At 36.0% G+C, this 13348-nt stretch overlaps 1 protein-coding gene across 2 annotated transcripts in view; it reads right to left on the bottom strand.

Moving 5' to 3' along the window:
* RANBP2 (RAN binding protein 2) overlaps positions 1–13348 on the bottom strand; it is an 85445-nt gene that overhangs the window by 3208 nt on the left and 68889 nt on the right. For both annotated transcript variants that reach the window (XM_044263798.1, XM_044263797.1), the window contains 4 exons: positions 12612–12704; positions 11918–12096; positions 5446–5650; positions 3880–3981 (listed from right to left, as the gene is read on the bottom strand). In XM_044263798.1, the coding sequence (XP_044119733.1) occupies positions 3880–3981; positions 5446–5650; positions 11918–12096; positions 12612–12704 (579 nt within the window). The remainder of the gene's footprint in view (positions 1–3879; positions 3982–5445; positions 5651–11917; positions 12097–12611; positions 12705–13348) is intronic.

The following is a 13348-nucleotide window of genomic DNA, read 5'->3' as shown; positions in this document are numbered from 1 at the left end:
TATGCTTTTAATCCCCCTGTTACTTTCTTGAGGCCTGTAATTTCCAGTGATATGACATATACTTTTAGTAAAAATGCTTAAAATTGTATTAGTCTGACAAATTTAACTCATATAGTGAGCACACAGTACTACTCACAGTACAGAGTACTGTTTATGCTTTGAGCTACAAAGATAAGATCATCTGAGCCTCAGGCAAATTTCATGATACTGAACTATGCAAGAACTTTCAGTAACGAAGCATATTCTTAACACACACCCCAGAATTTTGAACAATTAGCTCAGCTCCAAAGGTAATTTACCTCATAAAACATTTTATCACATAAGAAAAATAACTTTTGAACCTAAAAATGTCCTCTCAAAGAGGCCACACCTGCTACTTCCAAAGCAGTCAAAGCAGCCTAAACACATTTATAGCTTTTCTACCTCAGCTTCTTCCTGAAGTAACTACTGTTGCAGCTTAGATTTCTTAGCCAGGTGGTAGAAGGTAGCACAGGGAGAAGCTCACTGACTCCCAACTATCCTCAAGGGATACCAGGCTGTTGGTGCTGTAGACTCCCTATTCCCATGCCGAGAAACAAAGATTGTTATTCTCCCTTGGGCCTTGGAGAAGATGGAAACTAGTTACTTCCTCCTCCCCATTTCAGCCTCACTGTCTTAGAGGAAAGAAACATCTCTTAGCTTTTCATCACTTGTTGATGAATCACTGTCTTAGAAAATTCCATACCCAGTGCTAAAAACTCTTAAGGGGCAAAAATATCACAGATCATTTAAAAAGTAACTCAGCACCTTAAAGAAAGCACAGAATGAATATCTATTAACAGTAACTCCCTCTAAGCCAGATTTAGTGGGGAGGGGAAAAAAAAAAGAGAGAGGAAAAAAAAACTCAAAAAGAGAAAGAAGACAAAAGTCCTTAGGAAGATATTGCAAAAGAGGGGTGCCTAGTGGCTCAGTTGGTCAAGCAACCAACTCTTGGTTTTGGCTTAGGTCAGGATCTCAGGGTTGTGAGATCATGCACAAAGGCTCTGCGCTGGGCGTGAAGCCTGCTTAATATTCTCTCTCCCCCGTCACTTTGCCTCCCACCAAAGCTCTTGCATATATGCACACACACTCTCTTCTTTCTCTTTCTTAAAAACAAAAAAACAGAAAACAAAGCTGGTTCAGGAACTCCTAAGCAAAGAAAAATTTTTAATTACCCCATAAGACCCTTGAGAGGTATGGCAGAAAAATTCCAAAATGTCTCAGTGGTTCTTAATGCTGGGTGAATTTTAAGAATCACACAGGAACTTTTAAGATATCAACGCCTAGGCTACCACGCCCAGAGAGTCCAATATAATGTTTTGTTTTCTTTAAAAAAAAAACAAAAAATGAAAAACCTCCCAGGAAATTTTAATATGAAGCCAAGGTTTTTTGAAAACCAGGAGGAAGAATTTTATAGTAAAAATATAAAGTTATACATGTCAATAATCACAATTTCACAGTAACAATTCTAGGCAACAGCACATAGGAGACTTCTACTATATGAACAGGTTTATAAAAACATGACAAAATCTGAAGGAAATATGATAAAATAGTGATTACTGACAAAGGCAGGTGATCTTTAAACAGGAACTCCCTTATTATTCTCTTAGTTTCTGTATTAAATATTACAAAACAGATGTGGAATGATTGACATACCTATGTGAATAGAGCTTACAAAGAAAATGAGTTTAAAAAAAAACAAAAAACAAAAATAACAACAAAAAATGAACAGGAGCAGATTAAAAAAAAAAAATCATTATAGAAAAGAATATGCAGTAAGAAGAGGAAAAAAAAGATTCCTCTGAACTTAAAAACCAACCAAAACAGAAAGTTTAAAATCAGAAAGGTCCATGCAATGCCAGAAACAAGTTATATATTTAAAAAAGAAAGAACAAAAGGAAGGAGGGAAGAGAGGGAGGGTGGGAGGGAGAGAGAGAGGGAAGGAGTAAGGAAGATGGATACCCACATTCTGGTGAAATTTATGACCTCTTAAAAAAAAAAAACTAATTTAAAAGAAAAGTAATGAAAAAAGCTAAAGATTAATCAAAAACATAAACAAAAGGAGAACTGTCCAAACCAAAATGTACTTCTTTGAAAAGACAGCACAAATTCCTGCCAGATCTAAGAAGAAAACAAAGTAAGAAATGTAGTTAACAAAGAACTTGGTAAATCACCTCAGCAAAAAATGACAAGTGGTGGTGAGAAGTAAATGTCATGAGGTTTGAGTCTAGCCTATTTCACACTTAACTGCACAGTATGGATAGAGTACTTTGAAAAGGTTACACTGAAAACCAAGCATCCTAACTCATCAACTTTTATTTGTTAAGTTTTTTGTATATGGATAACTATATCTATAAGGGCTCATTATCTTCTGACTTCAGGCTACCATACATTAAAAAAATATACAGCAACTTGACATCGGTGAGGATATGAATTCCAGCATAACAAACAATACCTGAAGGTAATTTCTGAAAGTTTTACACGTGCGTCTATAAAAGGCAGGTGATGTGAAAGAAGTGTGAGCATGTGGGTGGGAAGCATGCTATTCTGAATTACATAAATATTAAGTATATATTTTCAATAACATTTATTCCACAAATGAAGCATCTTGTATAAGAACAACTTAGGTTGTGCTATAATCAGAAAAATATGAAAGTCATTAAAAGAAAACGAAAGTAATATACCAATAAACTGGAAACAATCAAGTAATATATTATTTTCTACAAATGAGACAAAATGCACTAAAAACAGAAAACCACTGAAAAAGATGGGAAACCTCATCAACCATAAATTTATAGTGATAAATCAGCACAAGCCTTATATTCAAACTTGATCAAGGCAACTAGAAAAATAGAGAACTATAAAGTCATTTCCTTAAAAAAGAGATGCACAAATCTGAAATATTCACTAAAACCAAATCCAAAAGTATAATTAAAAGAACAATGCACCAGGGACACCTGGGTGGCTCAGTTGGTTAAGCAGCTGCCTTCGGCTCAGGTCATGATCCCAGCATCCTGGGATCGAGTCCCACATCGGGCTCCTTGCTCGGCAGGGAGCCTGCTTCTCCCTCTGCCTCTGCCTGCCATTCTGTCTGCCTGTGCTCGCTCTCTCTCCCTCTCTCTCTCTCTCTGATAAATAAATAAAATCTTTTAAAAAAAAAAAAAAAAGAACAATGCACCAAAATCAAGGTAATTCCAAAACTGGAAAGATGGTTCTACATTTCAGGATGGAAAAGATTACCAACAGGATTTATAGTGAATTAAGAGAAAATTCTTGCAACATGGGGGCTTAAGTGGGTAGGAGAAGAATCCATGAAACAAGATGGGATAGGGAGGGAGACAAACCATAAGTGACTCTTAATCTCACGAAACAAACTGTGGGTTGCTGGGGGGAGGGGGGTTGGGAGAAGGGGGGGTAGGGTTATGGACATTGGGGAGGGTATGTGCTTTTGGGTAAATTGGAAGGGGAGATGAACCATGAGAGACTATGGACTCTGAAAAACAATCTGAGGGGTTTGAAGTGGCGGGGGGGGTGGGAGGTTGGGGTACCAGGTAGTGGGTATTACAGAGTGCACAGCTTGCATGGAGCACTGGGTGTGGTGAAAAAATAATGAATACTGTTTTTCTGAAAATAAATAAATTGGAAAAAAAAAAAAGAGAGAAAATTCTTATGGTTTATATTAATAAATGTCAAAAATAATAGTAAAATATAAAAGTCCTTCCTCATTAAAACCCTTAAACAAAATGGAAAGTGAGATGAGGGAAGAAATGTCCAACTTAGTTACAACACTGTGGCAAAGACTAGTTCTTTCATTTGTGTTGGATTCTGTAACATCTTTAAAATCTCTCCTCTTGATCTTACCTTTAGAACCAAAAGCAAAATCCCCAGAATTACTGGAAGCCAAGTCTGCAAATGACAGTCCTGCGCTACTTCCAAATCCAAATGAAACTGTTTTGCTTTCCACTGGCAAAAGGAAAAGAATAATTTAACATTTCATTTAATATATACTGAACATCAAAACTTTTACCCAGGACCCAGAGAGAATGGGTTGGGATGTTCTATACCACCAAAGGGTTTGGGTGTGTGGTGTGAAGCATTTGTCTTCTGATTATTTCTCTAAAGGACAAAATACAAAATTCTCTAAAGTTGCAAAATACAATTTTGAGTTCAAAAGTTCAAAAACCAATTTTGAACTTCTTCAGTGTAATGTGTACAGGTACTATTCTCATGACAAACTATACCAACAGCACACCAAAAATCTTTTTTAAAAGTGTAGGGCACCTGGGTGGCTCAGTCATTAAGCATCTGCCCTCAGGTCAGATCATAAGTCCTGGAATCAAGCCCTGCATCAGGTGCCCTCCTCGGCAGAGGGCCCGCTTCTCCCTTTCTTGCTCCCCCTGCTTGTGCTCCCTCTCTCGCTCGCTCTCTGTCAAATAAATAAATAGAATCTTAAAAAAAAATAAATAAAAATGAGATGTAGATCTATACTAAGCCAGATAATAGAATTTACAGTTTTCTATAATCTAAAACTTTCATTCACAGGCGGGTTTCAGGAAAGACCTGCATAAAGAATTTTTCTGTTCTCTATTCTAAGTAAGCTCAAAATAAAAAAAAAATTTTTTTTTAAATCTTTCACATCTTGTCACCAGGAGTTTGGGGGTCTTAATCCTGACAATGTGTAGCTACATGATCTCTTAGATTCCTAAGCCCTACTTTTATTTTCTGAAAACATGAGATTTTTAGGTCTGAAATTACTTCCTCTTCTAACATATTAGGACTCTCAAGTGCCTATAAATATAGTAATTGTGCATTACTCAAGACTACTTCTGAAACAAATTTGGTAAAATAGACAAGCAATTTTAAAGGAATATATTATAAAAGATTCCCACCCTCAATATCAACTGAAATGAAAAAACACAGAGGAAAGCCTATCAGGTTTGATTACTGTAACTGATTAATCTAATGAAGCACACAGAGAAAAAGACACTAAGGTAATACCATAAAAATTTAACCACCTTATTGTAATATCCACAATTACTTCATATATAAATTTTAATATACTTCAATGATAATTCAAACAATATTCAAATATTCCTATCACGAAGAAAAATCTCCACTAGGCAAGACTTGTTATTTATTCTCAGGTAGAAAGGTCAGAGTCACAGTGCTTCATATTCCTTAATAACCACAACTCTAACAATAAAAATACATGTTTATTATCTTTGTTGACAAGGTAGTATGATTTTCTGGTTATTATTACAGACATTTCATGCCCCTTTATACGTTTCAAATGTGTTTTAAGGGAAGGGAGTTTTTAGAATTGACATTTGAGTCTATTTTCTCAAATACAGACTTAGGTGACATTATGTGACGTTATGTAATGGTAATGTACACCTAAAAGATTTTTGTAAACGTATTAAATTTTACCTTGGCTTGTAGAATCTGCATCATTTTCCTTTCTAGCAGACAAATCTACAGGTTTATCCACAGTTCCAGAAGAAACAGGTGGTGAACTAACAGATTTGGTAATAAAACCAGGTTCTTCAGATTTACATAAAAATGGTGCAGTCACTTTACTCCCACGTGTATACATACTGTCAGCCGTGTTAGCTATTTCTTCACTCTGGGATTTCTGCAAAAAGGAAGTAAAAAAATAACTATGCCATTAAATACTGACTGACAAAAAGGATCATATTCCTATTTTAAAAGAAATTGAGGACTTGAGAATTCTAGACATAATGGAATAAACACACTTCACCTTATCTCTCCCATTCTACACTCCATCTTTACTATTCAACTGGACTGAAACAGATAAAGCAAGTATAAAAAGCCTCTGAAAGGTGGATAAAGCAGGGGGATTAAGAACCCCAAGATTTGGGGCACCTGGGTGGCTCAGTGGGTTAAAGCCTCTGCCTTCGGCTCAGGTCATGATCCCAGGGTCCTGGGATCAAGCCCCACGTCGAGCTCTCTGCTCCACAGGGAGTCTGCTTCCTCCTCTCTCTGCCTACCTCTCTGCCTACTTGTGATTTCTGTCTGTCAAATAAATAAATATTTAAAAAAAAAAAAAAGAACCCCAAGACTTGAGTTATAATCCGGTGGTAAGAACCTTCCAGGGTATTTCCTTCCCTACCAACCCATATTCCGGCCTGGGTGCTAGAGAAGCTTCAAAACTGAAGCTGCAATGACAGAGATGGAAAAAATTCCCAAGAAAAGCCAACTCTCCTTGGCCAGGGGTTCGGGGTTGTCATGAAATGATCCATGTGTTGAATGAGCAGAAAAAATGAGCAGAAAAAATCTTTAAAGAAGCTATTGTAACAATGCTCCAGGATATAAGGGCAAATATTATTTAAAATAAATGAAAAGATAACAAGTTCTCAGCAAAAAAAACTGAAGGTATAAAAAGAGTCAAGTGGGAATTTTACAAATGAAAAAATACAGTAACAGAAAACAACACAGATGATTTACCCAAAAAAAACCACATTCTGGCCCATAAAATGCACCTCAACAAATTAAATAGAACAGAAATCATACAAAGTATATATACTCAGTCAACAAAGGAATTAAGGTAGAAATCATTACCAGAAATATAGCTGGAGAAATTCCAAATATTAAGAGATTAAACAACCCATTTTTAAAAAATAATACATATATACAAAGGCCTCTAAATCAAAAATATCTTTAAATAAATATGAAACTACAACTTATCAAAACTTACAAAATGCAACAAAACCAAGGAAGGGAAAATTTATAGTACTGAATGCATACATTAAGAAGATCAGTGGGGTGCCTGGGTGGTTCAGTCAGTTAAAAGCATGTGACTTTGGCTCAGGTCATGATCACAGGGTTCCTAGACTGAGCTCTCCATCAGGATCCCTGCTCAGTGGGAAGTCTGCTTCTCCCTCTCCTTCTGCCTCTCCCCTGGCCTTATGCTCTCTCCCTCCCTCTCTCTCTCAAATAAATAAAATCTTTAAGAAAAAAAATCTAAAATCAATGAACTCCTACCTTAAGAAACTAGAGAAAGAAGAGCAATATAAAATTAAAGCAAGAAGATGAGAAAAAATGAAAAGTATAGCAGAAATCAATAAAGCAGGAAATTAAAAGAGGAAAACAACAAAATCAAAAGTGGTTTTTTGAAAAGGTCAATAAAAACTGATATAAACCCATAGTAGGTTAACCAAGAAAACAAGATGCAAGTTATTAATATTAGAAATGAAACAAGGGGGCACCTGGGTGGCTCAGTGGGTTAAGACTCTGCCTTCAGCTCAGGTCACGATCTCAGGGTCCTGGGATCGAGTTCCACATCAGGCTCTCTGCTTGGCAGAGGGCCTGCTTCCTCCTCTCTCTCTCTCTCTCTGCCTGCCTCTTTGCCTACTTGTGATCTCTGTCAAATAAATAAATAAACTCTCTAAAACAAAAAAAAAAAAGGAAAAAAGAAATGAAACAAGGGGCGCTTGAGTGGCTCAGTCAAAGCATCTGGCTCCAGTTCCAGTCATGATCCTGGAGTCCTGGGATTGAGCCCCACCTGCGGATCTCTGCTCAGTGGGGAGTCTGTTTCTCCCTCTGCCCTTCCCCCTGTTTGTGCTCTCTCTAATTAATTTTTAAAAAAGGAAAAGAAATGAAACAAGAGCCATCACTACTCACTTTTAATTGATGGCTATTAAAAGGGTAATAAATTTTAATTTAGACACCACAGACACCATTACACCCACAAATTTGATTAACATAAAGGAAATGGACCAATTCCTTGAAAGACAAAACCTACCAAAACTCAAGAAGAAGAAATAGATAATCTGAATAGGCCTACATCTACTAAAGAAAATGTATCATCAATCAATTAATATCATTCCAGGACCAAATGGTTTCAGTACCGAGTTCTATCAAACATTTAAGAAAGAAAGAAAGACTAGCAATTCCTACAATGTCTTCTAGAAAACAGAAGCAGTAGGAACACTTTCTAAGTACATTAAGCAAAAATTAATAGGAGAAATAGACAAATCTACAATTATGCCTAGCAACAGTCTTCTCAAAAAGAATAAGGAAACAAAAAAGTAGTCAAATATATTAAGACTTAGCACAGCATCAATTAGCTTGATCTAATTAACATAAAACACTACCCCAAAAGAGCAGACTACACATTCCCCTCAAGTGCACAACAATCAAGACAGCCTTCATTAAACCTGTAAGAACTGAAATTACTCAAAATACGTTCACAGACAATAAAGGAATTAAACTAGAAATCAATACCAGAATATGTGGAATATCACCAAATATTTGGGAGCAACATACTACCTAATGCATGTACCAAAAGAATATCTCAAGGAAAGTAAGTATTTTAAACTGAAAGAAAATGAAAATACTACATAGTAAAAGTTTTGGGATGGAGCTGAATAGTTCCTAGAAAGAAACTTAGAACATTAACTATACTAGAAATGAAGAATGGCTCCACTTTGAGAAACTAGAAAAAAAGCAAAATAAATTGGAAATGACCTTCCATGGATCAATGAATAAACTGTGGTATAGCCACAAAATGGAATACTACTTAGGGATAGACAAATGCCTATACTGTAGGATTTTATTCATATGAAATCCTATACTGTAGGATTTCATTCATGTATTGGTCTGGAAAAGGCAAAAATATAGAAACAGTAAACAGATCAGCAGTTGCTAAAAGATATGGGTAGGGGAGGATCTGACTACAAAAGGATGATACAAAGGAATTCTGGGTGTGTTGGAATTATTCTATCCTGTCTTTGGTGGGAATTATAAGAATTCAGGCATGTGTAAGAACTCAGAGAAAACAGATACACATTCACAAAAGTGAATTTTACTTCTGTAAATAAAAGAAGTTACTACAAATGAAAAAAGTCCTTAACATACCTGAAGCACAAGGCAAAGAAAATTCATTCTGTTTGTGTCAAATGTTTTATGCTATCACAGCAGTATTACTATAATAGCCAAAAAGTAAAACCAACCCAAGTGGTCATCAACAGATGAATGGATAAATGAAATGTGGCATATCCATACAATGGAATATTATTCAGTCATAAAAATCAATAAATGCATATATATGCTACAGTGCAGATATACTTGAACATATTAAGTTAAAGAAGCCAGACACAAAAGTTATTTATAAGAAATGTCCACAATAGGGGCGCCTGGGTGGCTCAGCGGGTTAAAGCCTCTGCCCTCGGCTCAGGTCATGATCCCAGGGTCCTGGGATTGAGCCCAGCATCGGGCTCTGCTCAGCAGAGAGCCTGCTTCCTCCTTTCTCTCTGCCTGTCTCTCTGCCTACTTGTGGTCACTCTCTGTCAAACAAGCAAATAAAATGAAGGAAGGAAGGAAGGAAGGAAGGAAGGAAGGAAGGAAGGAAGGGAGAAAGAAAGAGAGAAAGAAAGAAAGAAAGGAAGAAAGAAAGAGAGAAAGAGAAAGAGAGAAAGAGAGAAAGAGAGAAAGAAAGAAAGAAAGAAAGAGAGAAAGAGAGAAAGAAAGAAAGAAAGAAAGAGAGAGAGAGAGAAAGAAAGAAAGAGAGAGAGAGAGAGAGAGAGAGAGAAAGAAAGAAAGAAAGAAAGAAAGAAAGAAAGAAAGAAAGAAAGAAAGAAAGAAAGAAATGTCCACAGTAGGCAAACTCATAGAGGTAGTCCATCACTGGTTTCTAGGGCTGGAAGAACTAGGGGGAAATGGGGAAGGGTGGTAACTAATAGAGGTTAGAGGTTTTTCCTGAGTTGATGAAACTGTTCAAAACTGACTGTGAATGGTTGCAGAACCTGGCGAATATACTAAAAACCTCGGAATTATATACTTTAAAATGGGTGAACTGTATGGTGTGTGAATTATATCACAATAAATGTTACCCCAAAAAAGTAGGCTAGACTGTTTGGGTGGGGGGGAAGGGTTTTAATTCAGCTCCTAATGCATCCTCACCTTAGAGGTCTTGAATGGAAAACTCAATACAGACAAATCAAATTACTTGTTTTGTTCAATACTGTATCCCCGGGGCACCTGGGTGGCTCACTGGGTTAAAGCCTCTGCCTTCAGCTCAGACCCTGGGATCAAGCCCCGCATCAGGCTCTCTGCTCAGCAGGGAGCCTGCTTTCCTCTCTCTCTGTCTCTGCCTGCCTCTCTGCCTACTTGTGACCTCTGTCTGTCAAATAAATAAATAAATAAATCTTCAAAAAAAAAAAAATACTGTATCCCCAATTGTCAGCATAGTGCTAGCTCACAGTAAATGCTTATAAAGAGAGTACACTTAGGCATTTTAAGCAACAGATATCATATTCAAAATTAATTAAACTGAGTGTAAAGCAGGAACAATACATTCCGAAAAAGTGTAAATCCACATCTCTTAGAGCATATTTTAGTTCAAATGGTTTTTAGTTTTCTATTTCATCTCTGTGTATCAAAAGGTAATTGCTCTCTTCCAAAACGTATACTTCATTGCAGCATTTTTTCCCAACCTTTATAGAAGAGATTTATCATATTTAACTTTGTTACCAAAAGTATTTTTGGATAGCCACTAATACTACTATTTAATGAACAGTGTGATAGTGTTAGAGGATATTTTCTAACAATCACAAATATTTTAAAATAACACAACTGTCACCTCAAATAAGATACTTCCAACTCCTATAAACAGCGAGGTTTATAAAATATCCACAAAATACACCAAGTCCTTGTGTGCCAGCTCAAGTGGCATGCATCACAAGGTAGAAAAAGAATAAATGATCAACAATTTAGTCTGTCCATCAGTATTGAAATTATTTTTCAATTTTAAAATAAATGTTAAAGTAGTAACTTACTAGAAGTTTTGCACATAAGAGGCCATGTTTAAATCACTGTTTAAATCTGTATAATCCAAGTTTTTATTAATATGATTATACTGTACTTGTTGAATAAATACCTACATGATAAAGCCTCTAACAGTGAGGAATTAGAGTAACAGTCACTAAATATTGTGAATGTAAATATAATGAAATACATGTAAATACAATGAAACTGCTAAGTGATTTGAAATACACTTTAGATTGAAATAATGAGATCACTGCTGCAAAAACTTCAGATTTCAACAAATAAATCTATCTGGTTATAAATGAGAAAGTGATATCTTTACATCAACTAATGACCATTAATTATATGTGTACTGATGAATTCAATTTAAACCCACACATCCTAGGTGACCAGCAAAGACTCCTCAGAGTCAGAGAGACTATGAAGAACAATAAATTTCTTAGACTCAGACCACCACATCTCTCTCTCTAGCCACATGTCCCTTAAAAAAAACCACTACATGTGTAACTAATTCCAGGACTCTATTTTAACCATCTAACAAAAACAAAAATAAAACAACAAAAAAAGCCAGTATTACTTGAGGAGGCAGGAACATTCTGAATACATGCCAATATTAGACTGTAAACAATTACTAGACAGGAACCTTGTCTTCTATTTTCTGTCAAATACAAATTAAGATAACCAAAGTGCTGATATCTATTAAAATTATCGCTACAGTTGTGCTAAGAAAGTAATCAAATCATGAAATTGACAAGTTATAGGCCAAGGAACTGTCTCCAGTATTACTTCCTATACACTCTGCCCACCAGAGAATAAACTAATTTGCATGGAAAATGAACGGATTAGTATCATTCTTAGTGGTAAACACTCCAAAGGATATTCTGCTCAGTCCACCTCTCCCATCCCCACAAAAACCCAACATACATAGGAGGTGAATCTTTACAATCCTCTATGCAGAACAAAACTCCTTCTTCTCTGGTCAATGCTGATTGGTAGATGTCTAATCCATTTTCTTCCCACAACACATTACCACCATTTGGTAAAAAAAACATTCTAGTCTACTGCATCAACAAAGGTGACTGAATCAGAAGGAAAATAATGGAGATGCTCTTACTTGAGAGTCCTGAACTTTTTGAAATTCTGACTGAAAGTCTTCCACATTTCCATTGTCTTCATCAGTATCACTGCAGACTCCACAAAAAAATGTAGGTGGAAGTTTTAATGTATCTGCTTTTGCCTTCTCTTCAACTGTTGGTTTCTTTTCCCAAACAATAACACATTCTTTTTCATTATCTGAAAATTCCACAGAACACAAGCAAAAGAAAGTTACAAGAAGTCCAAGTCCTTTCCAAGAACGGTTCTCAATATAATGTACAGATTATAGACCCAGATAGCAATACCTATGAGTGGTAATGGAGAACAGGATCACCAAGAAAACAATGTTTTACACTTCATATTATTTTTAAATATTTTAAAACATGAGAGGAATAGTACATAAGTAAAATTGGTAATTATAAAAATGATCAGAAGATTCCTTTTAAATAGAAGATTTTTTAAAAACTTTCTAACTAGTGGGGCACCTGAGTGGCTCAGTTGGTTAAGTGTCTGATTCTTGATTCTGCTCAGGTCATGATCTCTGGGTTCTGAGATCAAGGCCCACATTTGGCTCCGCAATGGACATGGAGCCTGCTTAAGATATTCTCTCCCCTCTGCTCCTCCCCCTCCCTTTCTCTCTTTCCCCTCAAATGAATGAATGAATGAATAAAATTTCTAAGAGCATTATAATTAGTAATTTTAATTTAACATACCTGTTAGCTTTTCTTCTAATGGTCTACATTTTTCTGAGTCATCCAGATATAGTTTTCCATTAAGTTTCTTGACAGCTGTTTCAAAATCTTCATCTTAAGTATAATTGATTTTATTTAAAAAAAGGAATTTCTATTAAGTTTCAGGAATTTTTCTAGCCAGAAATCTAGGAATTATCCTTCAACTTCATACTTTCCCTTACTCCCCACATTGCAAGAACACCCAATTTTGCCAATTCTATATTCCTAATGCCTCTCCTGTCATTATAGAAATTCTATTTAGGCTCTCTTCTTGTTTGAGCTACTCTATCATCTTCCTATCTCCATGTCCCACAACCCAATCCTCTACACCAAACTCAACCAGTCCTACTGAAATTTCCTGAGCATGGAATTCCCCTGCTGAAAGACTCTGGTATGGCTCACAGAGTTTTCCATAATCAAACACCCATCTGCCTCATTACTCCCCCATCCCTCTAAGTCAACAGGGAAATGAGGATTGCTTTCAATTCTCAAAATGCCTGCTCAACTTATGGTAGCCATCCACAAAATCCTCACTTAATAAATGCAGTTGTTTCAATCATTACATCCATTGACTATTTACAATACATACACTGAGGATAAACATCTTAGCTAGAAGGACAGCAGTGTTGGGTTCTAAGAGGCAGGCTTTAAATAATTTAACCATACTCCCCCATTACTAAGATTAGCATGAAAAGAAGGCATTTTAAATAACAGAAGAT

Source organism: Neovison vison, chromosome 8, assembly GCF_020171115.1.
Source record: "Neovison vison isolate M4711 chromosome 8, ASM_NN_V1, whole genome shotgun sequence".
In the NCBI taxonomy this organism is placed as follows: Eukaryota; Metazoa; Chordata; class Mammalia; order Carnivora; family Mustelidae; genus Neogale; species Neogale vison.
This window is presented reverse-complemented; position numbering and strand designations above follow the sequence as displayed.